At 36.8% G+C, this 18811-nt stretch overlaps 1 protein-coding gene across 3 annotated transcripts in view; it reads right to left on the bottom strand.

Annotated features, from left to right (window-relative positions):
- Positions 1 to 7638: 7638 nt before the first annotated feature.
- Positions 7639 to 18811, bottom strand: part of ERBB4 (erb-b2 receptor tyrosine kinase 4) — a 1387693-nt gene continuing 1376520 nt past the window's right edge. For all 3 annotated transcript variants that reach the window (XM_043992847.1, XM_043992848.1, XM_043992846.1), the window contains one exon: positions 7639 to 16454. In XM_043992847.1, coding sequence (XP_043848782.1) covers positions 16009 to 16454 — 446 coding nt within the window. In that variant the 3' untranslated portion in view covers positions 7639 to 16008. The remainder of the gene's footprint in view (positions 16455 to 18811) is intronic.

The following is an 18811-nucleotide window of genomic DNA, read 5'->3' as shown; positions in this document are numbered from 1 at the left end:
GAAAATGGAAAAGTGATTTTTTTTAATAATGAAGGTCCCAAGCTAGCATCTCTGTGATATTAATAAGACGTTAAGATAATTAAACCTCATATCTTTACTCCAACTGTGTCACACAAGTGGATTTGGCACGCAGTCTCATAATTTATGTATTAATAAATAATATGTAAAATGATTACTTAACCAGAATGACCCATAGAAGGGACTAATAAAGATCTTTGATAATAAGCCTCAGTTTGCTACATAGGAATTATAATACTGCTCCTAAATAAAGCTAATAGTTATTTAGGAACATATATGTGTGTATGCATATGGATGTGCATATGTATATATACACATATATAGTGTGCGCATACACTTACATACATATATACATACATATACTTTTTCAGCAGACTGACATTCAATAAATGTTCCTCCTATGTACTAATGGGCACTAAAAAGTTAAAACCATACCTATTCTAAGTCAGAATAGTCTGTCTTAAAAATGTAAGCACCTAGTGAGAGGCAACGACATAGCACAGCTTGGTTTGCATAATGCCTTGTATAGGTGTTTAATCAATGCTGTAGCTAAAGTTGGCTTATCTTAACATTAAGTAGGCTCTTAGAGTATTGATAATTGTGGAACTCTAATGGCATTTATGTAGTGAAACAATAGCTTTCATTTATCTATTCTCTTTACTCACCCCATTCAATAAAATTTACAAATATTATGTTGGCATCAACAAATTTCCTCGGACTATAATTACTTATACAAAGGAAGAAAAGAGGGATGCTGACCATTTGTAAGGTAGCTCCCAAGCATTTCAAACAGAAAAGGGCTTGTTCCACAAAAACAAAACAAAAACAAAGAAATAAAAAACACAACAACAACAAACTTGACATCTGGGTAAAGTTCTATTTTTTTTAAAGTAAAATGTTCTGCCTTGTTTCATTTTTGACCTGATATTATTATTAATATTGTTATTATTATTATTAATTATTTGGCAGGGCAATGAGGGTTAAGTAACTTGCCCAGGGTCACACAGCTAGTAAGTGTCATGTGTCTGAGGCTGGATTTGAACTCAAGTCCTCCTGAATCCAAGGCTGGTGCTTTATCCTCTGTGCCACCTAGCTGCCCCTATCCAATATTATTTTTAAGCAGGAATAGAAGAGTGGGTTGGATTGCCTTTGCAAAATGGAAAGATTCTTTAGTGATCCCAAATCTTCCTGAAACAAACAGCAACAAACATATATGGAAATACTTTTATGTATATGCATGTATATCTGTGTACAGATATAAAATACTCTGTAATATTTATATACAATCTATATGCATGAACATACCTGAACAACACATGTCCACATATATACATACACATGTATACACAAATTCACACTAAAGACAGTATATGCCACATATCCATGTGCGTGCATATACATGCAATGCACATAAATGTTAACAGAAACACAAGGAAATAGATTTGTCTGCATATACATATAAGTATACACATATTTGCATATACACCTATATATATAGACATGTCTGTATACATATACACATGTATGTACCCATACCCATACACATGTAGATAGATAGATGGATAGAGACATAGAGAAATAGACATAGATATGGTGTGTTGCTATTAGGCATGAAATATTATGGTTTGTGCAGAATTCAAGTTTAGGATCACATAGAGAAGTCCATGATGGGTGTGAAAAAGCTTCTAACATATTATATGTGAGGAATTATGCACAATAAACAGTATAAAGGATGTCATCAGAGAATGTATGAACAGAAAAAAAAATATGGACCAGTCATCTAGCAAGAGGAAGGGACAACCAATAAAGAGTTCAAATGTTCCATCAGTATCCATCCATGCAAGGTTGAGAAAATTTGACAAAGGCCCTTGCCATGTTTAGTGAACTCCCTATGGAAAATATAGGGGAGGTCATGGATAAGTATTCCATATGATTGGCACACATGCATGAGCTATGATTAGCCTTGTTGAAGAATATGCCATACTGATATGATCAGATCCATTGGTATTGTTTTTTCTAAAATGATTAAAAAACTAAATAAAGGGAATGTTTGACAACCCTGATTCCTTCAAATCAAGGAGATTTAAAAAATGATACAAGCTACATTCACATCCAATAAAGAAATAGGTTTTCATGGAGTAATTTATTATCGCCTCTGGCCTAAGAAGTCTTTTATTCTTCCTTGTCTTCTAACAGTACCATTTATTATTCTGGTTAATTGCAGTAACCAGCAAAGGCAGATGGCAATGGAAAATTAGAAACAGAATGGACTGTCAGAAGCCGATCCTTATCTGGAGAATGTCCATGGAATTCTGCACAGAAAGATGGCCGTCTGGAGCCCCCAGCCAAATAGCATCCTGGAAAAAGGTAAACAGAATGCCTCATGTAAAGATTGTTGTTCAAATGGAAGCCACAGCACTCTAGGAAATAGCCAACAGATGTCACATTTCTGAAAGTAGTAGGAGGGAAGCCAAGTTTTAAAAAAGAAACAAACAGTCATAAAACAGAAGACAATTTGCCTGTAGATTGACTTGTTTTAATACCTGTAAGCTGCTCTCATAGCGAATCTCTTGTTTCCTGAATAAGCAGGCAATAACAGTGAAATGAAACACAAAGTAGACAGAAACCATCATGGTAAAATGAACCAGCAAATACTTCAATTAGGGTTTGGAAAGATCAGACATTCCCACGTTCTCTCAGAATGAGTGATATTCTAGCAGCTTTAACTTACATGCCTCAGTAGAGGTGCTGAGGTGCTGTTAAGGGAATAACTTTCGGGTCCTTTTTGGACATTTAACTTTGGAGAAATGTGGCCCTGGAATCATCTGTTTTCAAAACTTTGGGTCTTCGAGTAACTTTCAGTTTTTGTGTTCTTGTACTAAACATATCAAGTGGACAGTCTCATAGATTAAAATAAAAGTGATTTTGGGGAAAGTATTACTTTCTTATGGGAAATCTAAACACAACTAAGAACCTGTCACAGAATTGCAGAATTTCAAAGTTGAAGAAACAGTTGAAGTGGCCATCTATGCCAACCCCAACATGAACAATAATCCCCTCTACAACATGCCTGACAAGTGGTCAACCACACATTGAAGGTTAAGTGACTTGTCCAGAGTCACACAGCTAGTAAGTGTCAAGTGTCTGAGGACAGATTTGAACTCAGATCCTCCTGAACACAGGGCTGGTACTTTATCTACTGCACCACCTAGCTTCCCCCTCAACCACATATTGCTAGAATACTTCTAGAGGAGAATGAACTCGCTTTCTACCATCAAAGGCAACCCATTCTACTTTGGGCTAGTTCTAAATGTTAGGAAGTTTGGGTTTCTTTTTTTTCTCCCTGTTGTTGAACCTCTATTTGCCTCTATAATATTCTTCTTAGTGCAGCTAATTCTGATCTCTGGGACCAATTAAAAGAATACAGAATAAATAAAAAAATATAATACTGAAAAATCAAAATAATACAGAATAAATACCTATTCCACATTACATCCCATACATATTTGAAGGTAGCTATTATATGACTCATTCTCTTCTACAGACTAAATACTTAACCTAATCTTATATGGCAGGAATTTAACTTTTCAAGTTTTCCAGTGGCCCACTTCTAGATGATTTCTAGATTATCAATGTTCTTAAAATGGAATTCTTGTTGCCCCTTTACCACCCTAAGGGGAAAAAAAGAGAAAGAAACACCAAACCAGGCCCAGAGAAGTTAAGCAGCAATCAGTTAATTCAGTAATGATCAGAATTAGAATTTGATCTCAGGTCTCCTGACTCCAAGTTCATCATTTTTTTTTCAGAATATCTCAGCTGCCATCCTCTATAAATTTTCATTCATTCACCATTTCCTGAGAGCCTACTGTGTGGAGGGTTCTGTGCTAAATGCTAAAGACATTGTGTCACATAATGAGGCCCTGGGCTTGGCTGTGAGTAACTGTCTTTACGTGATTTCTATTCTGAACTGACAGTTTGGATTATGTCATTTTATCGAACTCTTTACCAGGGAGATAGAAGCATGTACTTGAGATTCACTTTTTTTTTTTTTTAGTAAGTAGAAGCAGGTCAAATATTTTTGCAAGGTGGGTATTTTTCTTTTAAATACCTCCAGGTAATTTGCAAGTGCAGGTATTTCAATATTCACATGTCTCATGTGCACCATTTGGTTTACAGGCTTCTGATTGCTATCTTGTGGTGAATTGTTCTGTTTATAGCTTTAAAATTGCTATCTGGGTGACAGTCTTCTGTTTCTAATCTTCAGATGGTTGTCTAGTGGCTGTGCTCCCTATGGTTTATCATGCAGCTTGGAAAGATTGTGGAGGGGAAGAAAATTAACTAACTATGCACCTGCTTGGTATACAGTTTTATGATTCTAACCTGTGTTATGATATGCATCTTGGGGCTTGAGGTTGAACCATGTCTTAAAAATATAGATTTTGTAAGAAATGTGTAGAAGTAATGCTTGTAGGGGGGAAAATGTTGTGAGTCTCGGTGATTTTAGAAAACTGCTTAGGACAGAATTGAAAGAGTTTGAATTTGGTTTTCACTTAAGCCTCTCACCTTCCATTTCCTTGCATCCTCAGAGCCTCTCTCTCCTTCTTCCCTCTTATTGTCATGATTTTAATTGAAATGTTTTAGATTAGGGTCATACTCTTTACTGTGGGCATCTCAGAAGATTATAGTTTCTGGTGGCTATTTAGCATGTAAAAATAGGAAATTAACCAACTTATTTACAAAATAGTAGAAGCTTTAGCCCTTATGAGATTTCTATGTAGTATAGTAAAAGCTTGAAAGGAAAAAGAAAACAGTGTTTGGGAGCTTGAACAGATATATAAAAGGAACAACTGGTACTATCCTTAAAAGATCATTAGAGGGGGCAGCTAGGTGGTGCAGTAGATAGAGCACTCAGGAAGACCTGAGTTCAAATCCTGCCTCAGAGAGTTGACACTAGCTGTGCGACCTTGGGCAAGTCACTTAACCCTCATTGCCCTTGGGGGGGGAAAAAGATCATTAGAGGCTTTTAGCTATTATTCTCATCTTTTTACTTATCTCAAGTTGATATTCATATTTTTATAAGTCAATAAACCACTTTAAGGCACAAGGTGGTCTATAAATTAGTTTGAGGAAAATCAGTAGGTTTAAATGGGGATAAAGATTTCAAAGAATATACATGGAGGAAAAAAAGTCTCCCTTAGTGGCAGTCCCCTTTGGCCCAATTCACTCTTCTTGGTTATCTGTCTCTTGTCAATTTATGCTGAAGGCAAAGAGAAATGTTGAAGATTTTGGGACCTCACTCCTCTTGGCCATGGAGAGGCTGGAGAGAGAGAGAGAGAGAGAGAGAGAACTAAGGAGAAGTTATTAAGACCAATGTGGTCAAAGAGGTTTTCAGGTTTATTTTTCAAGACTCAGCTCAAATATTTCCTGGGCAGGAGCTCTCATTTCCCACACCTCTTATCTTTCTGAGGTTATGGCCCATTTGCAATGTATACAATCAGTTCTGCTATAAAGTATATTTTTTAAAAAGTATAAATCTTCCCCAAAAGCACTGCAGCCATTGAACATTGGGTAATAAAAACCATAAGGTTGGGGGCAGCTAGGTGGCACAGTGGATAAAGCACTGGCCCTGGATCCAAGAGGACTTTAGTTCAAATATGGCCTCAGACACTTGACACTTACTAGCTATGTGACCTGGGCAAGTCACTTAACCCTCATTGCCCCACCAAAACAAACAAAGCATAACATTTATGGGGGAAATGAAGTTAGGGGTACAAAATCCAAAAACTTTGTCAGTGACACACAAAAATATAGGAACCTAACAAAAATAGCAGCACAATTTTATACATTTCATATGGTTAATAAATAAATAAATTCTAAAATAAATAGTGTCTATGTCTGCAATCTAAGGCTACTTCTCTCCCTGTGCCCTGTTTCCCATGCAGCAGGGCTGGAAAAGTCTTTCTTGAATTTGGAAGGCTATAACTTGAGACTGGAGGCCATCACAGAAGGGTGGTAGTGATGGTGGTTTGGACAAACCCCACTCTGTCCACAGCTCCTGACTACATGTGAAGATGAGCAATAAATAGTGAACCTTTCCTTGATAAAGACCTGAAGTTTGTTTGTGTCTTCACAAGGGTTGCAGCTTGTGAGTTATTGTGAAGTAGTGTAGTTTTCTTCCTTCTTCTTTTTTCACATGGGAGAAATTGGGTAGAAGCGAACTTGAAATCTGTGCAATGTTCAAAATGTTTCCTAATGCATCGATCGTGTCGGAACAAATTCACATTTTTGAAACAAGTATTACAGCAGAACTGTGTATTTTCTATGTAAAGTACTTGCATTTTGTCTTCCTTCCTAGAATGTGAGCTCCTTGAGGGAAGGGATCATGCTGTTGCATTTCTTTATATCCCCAACATTTAGGGCATGATAAGTACTTAGTAAGTGCTTTTTTTGACTGAATGACTGTGGGATAAAAATGATGATTAGTGGTAAAATCACCAGAAATTGAGGTTCCAGCCCCAACTCAGCCATTAAGTATTTCTGTGACATTGGACACATTGCTCTACCTCTCTGAATTTCCGTTGTGTCATCTGAGATATATAAGTCATATTTTATTGATTTTCATTTATATTAAATTAAAATATATTTCTGACAGATTCATGTAACAAAAACACAAAACAGTTTTCAAATTGTTCAGCTGGGATGATCAGAGAGGAATGAGGCAAAGCAGCTCACATGCTACAATTGCCTTCAAAAAGTCAAGCTCTTACCCAAGATCCAAAAGTCAGAACTCAGGAAAGAATAAAAATATTGTCTTGTTCTCTAAAGTCCCATACAGCTTTAAAATTCCCAGTCTTTGAAAACTGAAATAGTTTTAGGGTCATTAACTAAGGGCATCATTAAGGATCCATAGTTGAAAGTATGGCTACTAACTTCACTATGAATTTAAAGTATTGACATGTCCTTCCAAACAATTAGGGAAGTATGAAGGTTAACTCTTCTTTTCCCAAAGATAGAGGTAAGAATAAGGAAGGGGTGAGCAGTCATGAGGAAGTGTGTGTATATATATTTCACTTGCCCCTTCTTCCTCACCTGCAGCACAGTCTGGGTAATACATTAAAGTTAATCTGATACCATTTTTGTAAAATCTTAGTTATCAACAAACTAGAAAAAATACTGGAAAAAACATTTTCTTTTCTGTTTCTGGTTTTGTTTTGTTTTTTGTAAATACTGTTAGGATACAACCTACATCATGTTTACACACACACACACACACACACACACACACACACGTGTGTGTGTGTATGTGTGCATAAATATACGTGTGTGTGTTTTTCCCTCCAAAGAAAGGACAGAAAATAATTAGCAGCAGGCTAGTGTAGGTGAACACACATGAGTGGGCAAGGTAAAAAAAAAACATATGGCAGGCCTCACACTTGAAACTACCAAAGGATTCCTTTTGAGCCAGGAGAACAATTAAAGGGATTTGCAGAAGTGGACGCAAATGAAACCATATTCACAAATTCAGAATGAGTCTTCTTCCTCCCCAAACTGCTCTCTACAAATTTCAGGCACACAAAATGACATTTGTTTCATATTTTATTGAATTTCATTTATATTAAATTAAAAATATATTTCTGACAGATTCATGTAACAAAAAAGCAGAACAGTTTTCAAATTGTTCAGCTGGGATGATCAGAGAGGAATGAGGCAAAGCAGGTAACACTCTACAATTGCCTTAAACAAGTAAAGCTCTTACCCAAGATCCAAAAGATGGAACTCGAGAAAGAACCAAAATAGAGCCTAAATCACACAAATTAATGATACTGTTTCTCCCTCATTCTCAAACAACAACAGGAAAAAAAAAGGAAAAGGGGGAACCTGTGTTTTCTTTTTTTAGGAAAAAAAAGAAGAGGGGGGAATTATACTAAAATATATGCCTAATATTAAAAAGTTAGTACGTGTTAAGTGCATAATCCTTCATAGCTGAAATAGAAAAAAATGTTAAAAGAACATTACACCACACACAATCGGCATATCCTATTGTGTAAGCAAATGCAGAAATTGAACACACCACAATAGTGCTAAACACAGAATCACACAGAATGTCAAAATGATACCTTCCAACCCAAAAGAAAAAAAAATCACAAGCCAATTACTTATATACAAATCAACCCTAAAGACAATTATGTTCCAATTAAAGATGTCCACAAAAGAAAATAAAAGCAACATTACCCTTATTTACAAATGCAACTAGCCATGTCTTTAACAAGCTATAAAAATACTATTCACATTTTCAAAGTAACATACAGTAGTATTTTATTTTTATTTCAAAAAAAAAGGCAGCTAACTTTGAATGTAGGGCTCTAAATGAAATATGGATTCCTTACCCAAAAAGGTGCTGTTGCTACATCTCTGTTCCTTGAAGATATTTCAGGAGAGTGAGGGCTTATTTTATGTTGACAAGTTCAGAACATTAGAAAATGAATACACACACATAAAGGATACCCTCAGCCTTTTAGGTAATGTCTCACCTTCACTACTTAAATGGATCTCACTATAAAGGCTTTGAGAAGAGGAAGGGGGTGGATATTAGGAAGAAAAGACTAACTTGATATTTTGTTTGTGCTATGGATTAGCCTTCAGTTGGATATCATTCTCTTTTGTTTGGAGTTAAGGTAAGGGATAGGGATCTAATCCTACCAAAATGTTGTGAAGGATGTAACTGCAACATGCAAAAACACTGGGCAACTAGTACACACAGCATGGAGATGTGGACACACCAGCCTTTGGTGGGTGCACATTCAAAGTTAGCTGCCTACACACAGCTGCTCAGTTTAATAATCGACCCATTTAACAGCAGTACCAGTTTATGCTACATATTTCAGAGTACCTTACTTTAAAAGAACAGCTTACATATCTACACTTAGAAAATAATGTTCACAGTTGGGTACTGTGGTTATCCCAAAAGGTGTCGGTCAGTCTTCAGAGTGCTGTGGTTTGGGTAGTGCTTTCTCACTCCCCTCTTCAAGCCCCTGAGAGGTCAGAAAGATACAGGGCAAGTGAATCTCCCTTCAGGAGAAAAAAAAGGGAGGATATGCAAACCCTTTTCATTGAAAACACTGCAAATCAAAGGTGAAAACTGACCTGATGTTATAGGAAACAGAAAAAGAACAGAATTCTAGGGAATTAGGGAGAAAAATCTGTGCATTAGAAATGGAAATGAGTCATGACAAAATGGTTTGAGACATGTTAGACTTGCTTCCAGGTATGAAAGCATGTTTCCCTGTTTTGTTACCCTTTTTAGAATGACTTTGTAGGAAAAAGAACTAGTTTTGATTATTGGGATAAGGCTCACTGGAGCATTAACAGAGAAACTGCCCTTGAAGGAACAAAGGTAGGAAAAAATGATATCTTATCATAGAACATGAATTTTGATCATATGCCGTGATGGCAAAAGTACTAGAAGATGCCTTTCAATGCCGTATACCCCTCATCTTTTTCTGCAAAAGATCTGCTATTCCACTCCACCCTATTTGGAACGATGTTAAATATGATAACACTAGAAAATTGGAGGCCTGGAAGAAAAAAAAATGACTGAAAAAGAAATATTGGAAAATGAAGTCTAATTGTTGGTTAAAAGAAAAATCAAACCTCCAATTAATTTTTTAATGGGAAAACTAAAACTCAAAGCGGTGTGCGTGTGTGTGTGTGTGTGTGTGTGTGTGTGTGTGTGAGAGAGAGAGAGAGAGAGAGAGAGAGAGAGAGAGAGAGAGAGAGAGAGAGAGAGAGAGAGAGAGAGAGATTGTTTATAAGGGTTGCAAGATTCATTGAAGACCAGCCTTTCACCTAACATTCCTATGCAGAAGACATGGTGTGTGAATCTATCCTTTTGGGAAAACTTAACTATAGTAGATATACAGAGTAACTTTGTGAAATTCTCAGTGAAATGCTAAAAAACAAGTCAACCAAAACAACAACAACAAAAAAAAAAAACCCAACTAACAAAACCCCTAAACCATGGCCAAAGTACTTGGCTACATAATGCATTCTTATGTTTGTGGGGACAGCTTAGATCAATATTTCACAAAGTGAGGTACAGGACCTTAAGGGTCTGCTATGGCTTATAAGGGATCAATCATCAGGGCTCAAGGATGGTGCCAAGAAAGGAATCACAAAATACGTTGGAGAAAGTGAGCAGAAAATGGACAGAGGTTCCAAGAGGAAGGGGAATGGGGTTGATGTTTTGTTCTGAGTCACACGGTGGTATAAAGAAAGGGCCTGTGAGCATAAAATATACATCAGTTCCCACAACTCTGGCTATCAGGAAAAGGTGGGGGGGGGAGTTGTTTGTTTTGTTTTGTTTTTAATGAAAAAGGAGCTTTAAAACTGGAGACCAAATGATTCCGTAGTAGAAATAATTTCTGTGATTTTTAGCAAGTTGATCATTTACTTGCAAAATTAATTTTATCAAAAGTGAATTCCAGAGGAAGCTTGTGGAGGTAAAACTGACTTTCTCTATAGAATAGAGGCTTAGAGTCTTTTTTAGCTCGTGACTTTGGGAAAATTTTGTTCCCCTCAAAGTATAACCACAGGCCAGGGACAAGGATCGGTGGCATGTGCGTGTGTATGTATGTATGTATGTGAGAGGAAGATGCCCTATTTTTTATCACTGCTCTATAAAAATAAATGAGGCTATCTGCAGCTTCTGCAGTTTTATGAAATATTTTCTTTTAATTAAAAGACACAGAACAGCCGGCAATGTTAACAATTTCTCATAGAAACAGAAGGGTTTCTGGCCTGAGAGACTACACACAGCAGACGTCAGGTTTGCTATTACAGTGGGGAGCAGGCTTACTGAGGTATCTCTGGGGCTGAACCACTTGTATTTATTTTTAATCTGATTGGAAAGAGCTGGCTCCATTGCAATATTAGTCATACTAAGGACTTGCTTTCTTTACAATTCATCTTTTTTTTAATATGCTTTCAGCTAATCAACATCTATCCAGTGTCATTTCTGCCTGAGCAACTGGCTCAACATGGCTCCTCATGTGGATGTCCTATGGATCCTAGATTATCCTTCAATTGGATGTACATCAATCTCCATGCACACCCAAAAAAGGTTTTGTCAGTAGGTTTCCCTTTCAGAAAATTGAGGAAAACAAACATTTCTGATAATGCTAATCATGAATTATTCATCCAATTGAAATGCAGAGGGTGGTCTATTATATTTCATTGTTTTGTTTCTTTTTATTTTAGAGGAGAGGGCACAATCACACTGTTTTCACTCAAGTAATATACATATTTTACTGATAGGTATTAGGAATATGAACCAAATTGGGTGGGGGAGTGAAATTTTGTTTAAAGTAACAGATACTCCACCTCCCACATAACACACATATCTTCTCCATCCTCTGGTATGCCAGGGAAGTTACTTTTTATTGTAACTGACTCTTGGTTAGTGACGAAAGGTTAGTTTTATTTGAGATGGTGCTACATTCTCTTCCTTAACCCCCTAACTGGATTTACATGATAATAAATGAAAAAAAAAAGAAGAAAAGTCGAAAGGGAGATTTGAAAACAAAACCAGTCAAAAACATTTATTTTCAGTGATTGAACGTATCTTTTAGTATGCCACCTTAAAAAAAGAACAAGAACCAAACCCCGCCCCCAAACCCTCCATAAACAAGTTATCAATGGGTTCAGCATTTTAAATAGATCTCAATGTTCTGTCCAGAAAGCAAGGATACTGATGACAGTTGTTTGTGTGTTCACCCAAGCCTGAAGTCCTCCCTCTGCACTTATTATTTTCATCAAGTATTCTGTGGTTAGTTATTATATTTGGTTGGTTTGTCTACTTCTTGGAGAAAATATTTACCGCTTCCAGTGCCAGAACAGGTCTGCTCATGAGCCTTCATGAGCATTTCTTTCAATGCCTTATGACTGAATAAAGCACTTTGATGAGCAACAGTTATCACTGAATAAATAATTCAAGTTTTAGAAGAAGATATAGATAGCTCTAGAGGAAACCAGTATTTACGTCTTTTCCTATAGGGCTTTAGGAAAAAAAAGTTCACCCTTGATGCTCCAGAAAGCAAAGAGAGGATCTAGCTTTATTTAGCAGCAGAACTCTGAGATCCTTTTCCTGGGTTTACTCCAACAATATAGAGGTACTCATGCATCTCTGTTCTTCCTAAAGATATACACACATGTACGTACATGTATATACATATACGTAGATATATCCATGTATATATGTATGCATGCATACGTGTGTGTGTGTGTGTGTGTGTGTGTGTGTGTATAATCAGTAGGGCCAACTTCTATGTTATACTTTGAAATCTATCTGTGCAATAACTTGTTGAGTCTTCTTTCCTTTTTAGGCATTTACAATGAACGAAAGGAAAAACTAAACTTTGACTTTCTTTATAACTCTTTGTCTGCTTTGCATTCAATATTATTTACTGTTTAAAGAAGCTGACTGGAAAAGGTGCTCAACTTTTGGTCTGACAACCACAACTCCTGTTTATGCCATTGGAAACTCCAGGAAGGAATTGTTTCCACAGAGAAATAACACACGTTTGCATGTATGAATACATACGTCTTTGAGATGCTTCTGCAGGCACTGGGGCCTAACACAGTTTAGGGGCAGTGAGTTTCTCAAAGAGTAAGAGCTACTCAAACATGTTAATAACCACTTATCTTCAAAGCTTTACATCACTGGAAATGTGATTTCCCAAGGTAGGTTTATCTACAAACAAGGTTTATAGATTTGAAAAGTTCACTCATTTGGAATTTACTCTTAGATATAACAAATTTACACAACTGAATCTGAAAGTTCCCATTAGTAAAACCATACTCTGGAATCTGATCCCCAGGAGAACAATACAGATCCCAAATGCAGTTAGTGTGTGTGTGTGTGTGTGTGTGTGTGTGTGTGTTGTTGTTTTGGGGGGGGGGTTTGTTTTTTTTGCTCTACTAGTCAAAAGCCACCATCTTGGAAACCAATAAAATATTTCCCTCTATTCCCAGCATATCATATCCAGATACATTTCTTAGAAAATAACATGACTATTGATGGCATAATTAAGGGATAATAATTATGTAGAGTTATTTGGTTCAATTCTGATTCTGTGGTATACTATTGATCCATCTTCTCCTTGAAGCTTATCTGAGGGTCAGATCTTTTTAATGAGGCAGTGGGATAGAAAGGTTCTTATTTGCTGGCAACTACTTACCTATCACCTCAACAGAACCCTCATTTACTACCCACAAAAGAATTATTTTCTTCACCATTTTTTCATGATAACCAAGTACTATTGTGGTAAATACTATGTAAATATTATGCAACACATTTTTAAAAGGAGGGAAATAAGGAAAATGTAGTTATCACTGACTACCTGGAGACAAAATGAATTAAAAAAAAAAAAGGATACCATAAACCATATGGTGAAGACTCTCTTTCTTTAAGAGATCATTAAAATAAATAAATGGGCTGAAGGCTGCTAATATGTCCTTAGTAAACCCTGAAATATTGAGGATTCCCTCATTTTACTCCTTTGCTCCCGGAAGCCACTCTAGTTGCTGGTGCTATACTGGAAGGATTTATATTCCCCCCTTAACATTGTTTCTCTTTTTCATGGCTTGGAAAGACTTCCTACGCCTGACTGTTCTCTTTCTGGGGTTTATGGCTAAAGTCCCCTAATTACTACCAGGATTTGTATTTGTACAGTTGATTTCTTGGTTACAAAGTTGTAAGACTAGCTCTGAGTCATCTTGAGTTTGTCCAGGTAGTCCAAGTCATGTAGGGTTTTCATATTACTCTAGCCTAGTTCATAATGCAAGGGTAGCACTTAATATAATTGGCAGCATCGTCTTGATTACCCATGTTCAACGAATAAAATCACAAGGTACTCTTTCCAAATTACAGAGGACAAAAAAATCAGTCTCTGTTAATAGTCCCTGAATAAGAATCCAACAAGATATGTACAAATGAAGGAACTCAATGACCACTCTAAGGCAATTTACTCATACAAACAATATTATTTAAAAGGCCTTCCTTTACTCTGGAATGTCCCAAAACCCTGTCTAAAAGATCAGAGATAGTTTTCAATGTCATTGTTTAAATATGGGTTTTAGATTTTAATTTACCTCTAATTCTATTTATCTTAGGTAGAATTTTTGTTTTTACTCACACCCCAAAGAAAAACATTTCTAGTGAATCTAAAGTTCTTATTCCTGCCACTAGGCCCATCACCGTCTCACATCTAGTTAGCATTAAAATTCACAATGATACAATGGAAAGCTTTTCCAAATCAGAGGTACCGTAATGGTTAAATAAAACTGAATTCATTATGAAAAAGTTTTTTTTAAAAGATCAGTGTGTCAGAAAGTAAAATCAAAGCTTAGAAAAAATCACCATGATCATTTATACTTTTTTTAATCCCAATTCCTCTGAGCCATGCATGCCTGTATTATTTTTTAACCTTCTACATACTATACCACCTTATGATCTAGAGTTAACTCCTAATTCAACAACTATAGTCCTAATACTAGACACTTCATGGACTGCAGCTCAGGTCTTGCTCATGTCAATTTCCTTCATATGGAGCATGAGGATTGGGTGGCCTTTCTCCATAACATCGCTGTGATGTCACAAGTAGACAATGTGCTTGGCCCTCCCATAATCCCTGGATACTGTTCCAAAGATGTAATTTACTTGGTTTGGCATTTCCACAGTCTTTCTTCATCATTATTCTTTTAAAAAACATATTTAAATAATTTTAATTTGCTGGTCACTTTCATATTGCTTCTTTCAAAATCCAGAAGAGTTTAGAATGTGAACAAATAAAATTATAGCTTAAGTGCAAACTACATTCCTGAGCATTTTGCCAGGTATGTAAGCTCACCCAATCCAGTGTTTTCCTTCCAGTTTAAGAGATTACTTGGTGGGTCGCCCCTGAATATATCAGCAGTTTTCATGAACCACATGGAACTGTTTCTTGGTTTCTCTCCCAGACCCAGAATTGCCTATTGCCTTTTAACTATTATCAAGAATGAACTGAAGGGAAAGTGAAAGTTTTGGGAGATGTATTTTATGTATGTGGGTCTCATATTCATTACAATAAGTCATGAAAGCTAGATTTGAATTGTATAAATCTTATGTCCTGGCCTCCTTTTTAACCTCAAAATTTGCATGTTTGAGGTTTTGCCATTTTTGCAATCCTAAGAGGAATTCTTATTTAAACTATTTTGTTAAATTACCTCAACACATAAAAATGTTAATGACATGTACCAAAGCGTTGATGTAAAAATCTCTGCAATTAGAAAAAAAAGGGTCAAAAATTGGGGAGAGGGGCTAAGATGAAGGGACTGGTTAAAGACAAGAAATCATATAATTTTTTCTTATAACTTTGATGGAGATTCAAATAGTTATGAAAGCCGAGTTAGCCATTTTCAGTTGCCAGGATAAAAATTGTTACAGAAATTGGATTCTCAATCTCAATTATTATACTATCATATGTGATATAAAAATTGTCCTTTTCCTAATGGAAACTACATTATGATTTCCAGGAATGCTGAATATGCGTTCATCAGTTCCTGCTGATAGAAACAGACACCACGTGACTTTCTCTATAGCATCTGAGTTTTAAAAATCAAGAACTATTTTGACAGCGTTCACTGTCAAGTGACATTAACTGGTCCTTCCCTGGCTGTTCTGTCCTCTTGACCTCCCCATATGGAGAAACCAAAAAGAGTGAGGTCCCTCCTGTCTTTCTCTTCTTTCTTTCCTTCATTCTTAGTTCCAAACTAGAAGAGCACAGGACTTATCATTCTCTCAGTGCATCCTTAACAGCTTCTGTTTGGATATCTCAAAAAGACTGGCCTGGAAAGGAGAGGAAGCCCACAAAAGAAAGAGAGGGGGGACCAAAACGGGGAGGGGCATGGACACTGGAGAGGGTGTGTCTCTCCACTTGGGGAACACTAATAGGCCTACACCACTGTGTTTCGGTGTCTGTAGGGTGGAGGAGGCAGCACAGTGCCTGGCTTCAGGGAGAACTCAGAGAGGTATTCAGGGTTCTCTGCCACAATAGGCCGGATCCGTCCATTCTGTTTGTAAAAATATTTTGTGCTGTACTCCTGAAGGTAGTCTGGGTGTTGAAGGGTGCTCCGAGGAGGAAGGCTGTGGTTCCAGTAGTCAGGGTTGTCAAAAGCTTTCTTGGCTTTCTCTGGCCCAGTCAGTCCGTTGTTCTTCAGATACTCCGCATTTCCCAAGGTGTTGGCAAAGGTATTGAGGTACAATGGCTCATTCACGTACTCATCCTCTGCCTTTGGTGGCCCACTGGAGGCATTATGATACTCAGGGTTATCCAGGGCTTGAAGGTCACCATTCTTTCGCCGAGAAACAAAAGGATTCTCTTCCACAGGGTTCAGGTAATCTGGAACAGGAAAAAAGTCACAGTCAATCTCCATTTCCTATGTGATAATTCTATTATATCAAGGTTATAATGAAGTCCATTATAATTACAATTGGCTCCTTTCTCTGGGGGACTCAAAGCTATTGGTTTTGTTTTCATGAATTCTGACAGTCACTATTTTATAGATTGTTATCACCATGGCAACAGGAGGAAAGGGGAGGGTATGTATGGAGGAAATGACAGATCAGCAGCAAGGCCAGGATTAGCATTAGGCCTCTTCCCTCTGAGGGTACTACTCCTTCCTACTAACTATACTTTCCACCACATTCTTCCAGAACTAAATATTCCCTCTTAATTCTGTCCCATTGTCCAAATTGCTGTAAATTTGTTGGGACTGCAGAGGGACCTCAGAATGTAGAAAAATCAGGATTCAACCAAAAACCAGAGTAGCTGTGGTTTAGCCCCCATTCCAAGATAAGGATTTACAAACAAGAGATGACTGGGATCCAAACAGAGCCAACAGTGAGAAGAAAAGATGTGCCTCTTCCCTGTGTACTTGTTCTTTCAGTCATGTCTGACTGTCTGTGACCCCATGTTGGGGTTTTCTTGGCAAAGATACTGGAGTGAGTTTCCATCTTCTTCTCCAGCTCATTTTACAGATGAGGAAACTGAGGCAAAAGGATTAAGTGACTTGCTCAAGGTCACACGGCTCCTAAGTGTCTGAGACTGGATTTGAGCTCATGAAGATGAGTCTTCCTGACTCCAGCCTATTGTTCTATTCACTTTACTACCTAACTGTTCACATAATTGTGCAGTTTAGAGGAAGCTGCCACTAGTAGAGATTTTCCACTAAAAACAGGAGGTCAAACAGGGAAAAGAGACAAGGCCAGAAAACCAAGAATGTAGACATGTTAGATCCTGAAAATAGAACAATACTGGCTTTGAACCACCATTTAGTGAATGTATTACAACTCAGACACCAGATATACCTCCAGTACACTAGAGATAGTAAAAGTATTTTATGTGAATAGCTCTAGAAGCAGTATAATTTATACCTTTTTTCAGTGTTGATTCATTATGAGTTCAAAGGATGAGGGCTACATTTTTATTTATTGGCAAGATTTGGGTTGGACAAGATCTCAGAAATGGTCATTGACCTTGCTAGCGTCTAAGGGCCCTCTGAGTTCTAAGTCTGTGATTCATTTAAAGAGAACATAGACAGGAAGGAAATTTAAAGAGAATATACACCGGAAGAAAAGTTGTCATAGACTTTTAGAAACATTGGAGAGGGATTAGGACTTTGGTCTTTCCCAGTAGATTCTTGAAAAAAAAATTGCCTAAGCTGTCAAAAATTGGGATTCTTTTTTTTACAAAGGATATATAGAAGGTATATACATGAAAATATTAAATCCATCATAGGATAGTTGCTTTACATATGGTGTAGGATCTAAAAAAATCACAATGGGGTTCTAGAAATATACTCAGCCTCTTAAACTGCATGGTATCTAACTTTTAAATTCTCAACCAGAATTTAAGAATATTTCAAAGGAGTAACCTTCATCAGCTAAAACACTATATTTTTTTGTCCATAAGGCAAAGACAATAGTAAGTTGAAAACTTTTATTTCAAAGTATATGGCATGGTATTTGGTGCTGAGTCTTTAAATATTCGGAAACTTGAAAGGAGTTTTTTTTATTATTATTATAAATAAGGTAGGCCCCAGGTTTTTTTTTTTTGGGGGGGCGGTGTCAATGGTTGGGTAGAGTGAGGACATTCTGGGTTCCCTCACAGTATGGGGATAATATTACTAGTGGGTTTGGAGGAGCCTCTGTCCATTTAGACAAAAGCATCATACTCATGCAATGATCTTCTAGTGCATTTTTGTATATTGTTCTCTATACTAACTTTGAAAAAAAGTGATTTATATTTCTATTGACGATATGTTTTAATGTTTTCATGATTAAATCTTAATGAAGAGAAAGACAAACTTAATTCAGTTGAGATTTTATTTTAATCTTGTTTTTAGGAAGTTTTTATCACGTTAAAACTTTTTATTAATTTTATTATTGAACTCAAGACGTTTGACTCTTCTGTAACTTTCAGCTCTCATAATGTTATGTTTATATGTATATGTGTATATTTATGTATATATATGTGTTTTTATACATAGATGTCTGTATGTGTGTATGTATGTTTCACAATGGGGCAAAGTAATGAGCTTGGAATCAAAAGGGCTTAGGTTTAAAACTCTTTGGCTCTGCCTTTTGTTGTTGTTGTTGTTGGGTTTTTTTTGCAGGGCAATGAGGGTTAAGTGACTTGCCCAGGGTCACACAGCTAGTAAGTGTCAAGGGTCTGAGGCCAGATTTGAACTCAAGTCC

Source organism: Dromiciops gliroides, chromosome 3 (genome assembly GCF_019393635.1).
Source record: "Dromiciops gliroides isolate mDroGli1 chromosome 3, mDroGli1.pri, whole genome shotgun sequence".
NCBI classification, from domain to species: domain Eukaryota; kingdom Metazoa; phylum Chordata; class Mammalia; order Microbiotheria; family Microbiotheriidae; genus Dromiciops; species Dromiciops gliroides.
Note: the sequence above shows the minus strand (reverse complement) of the source record. Positions and strands in the feature narration are given on the sequence as shown.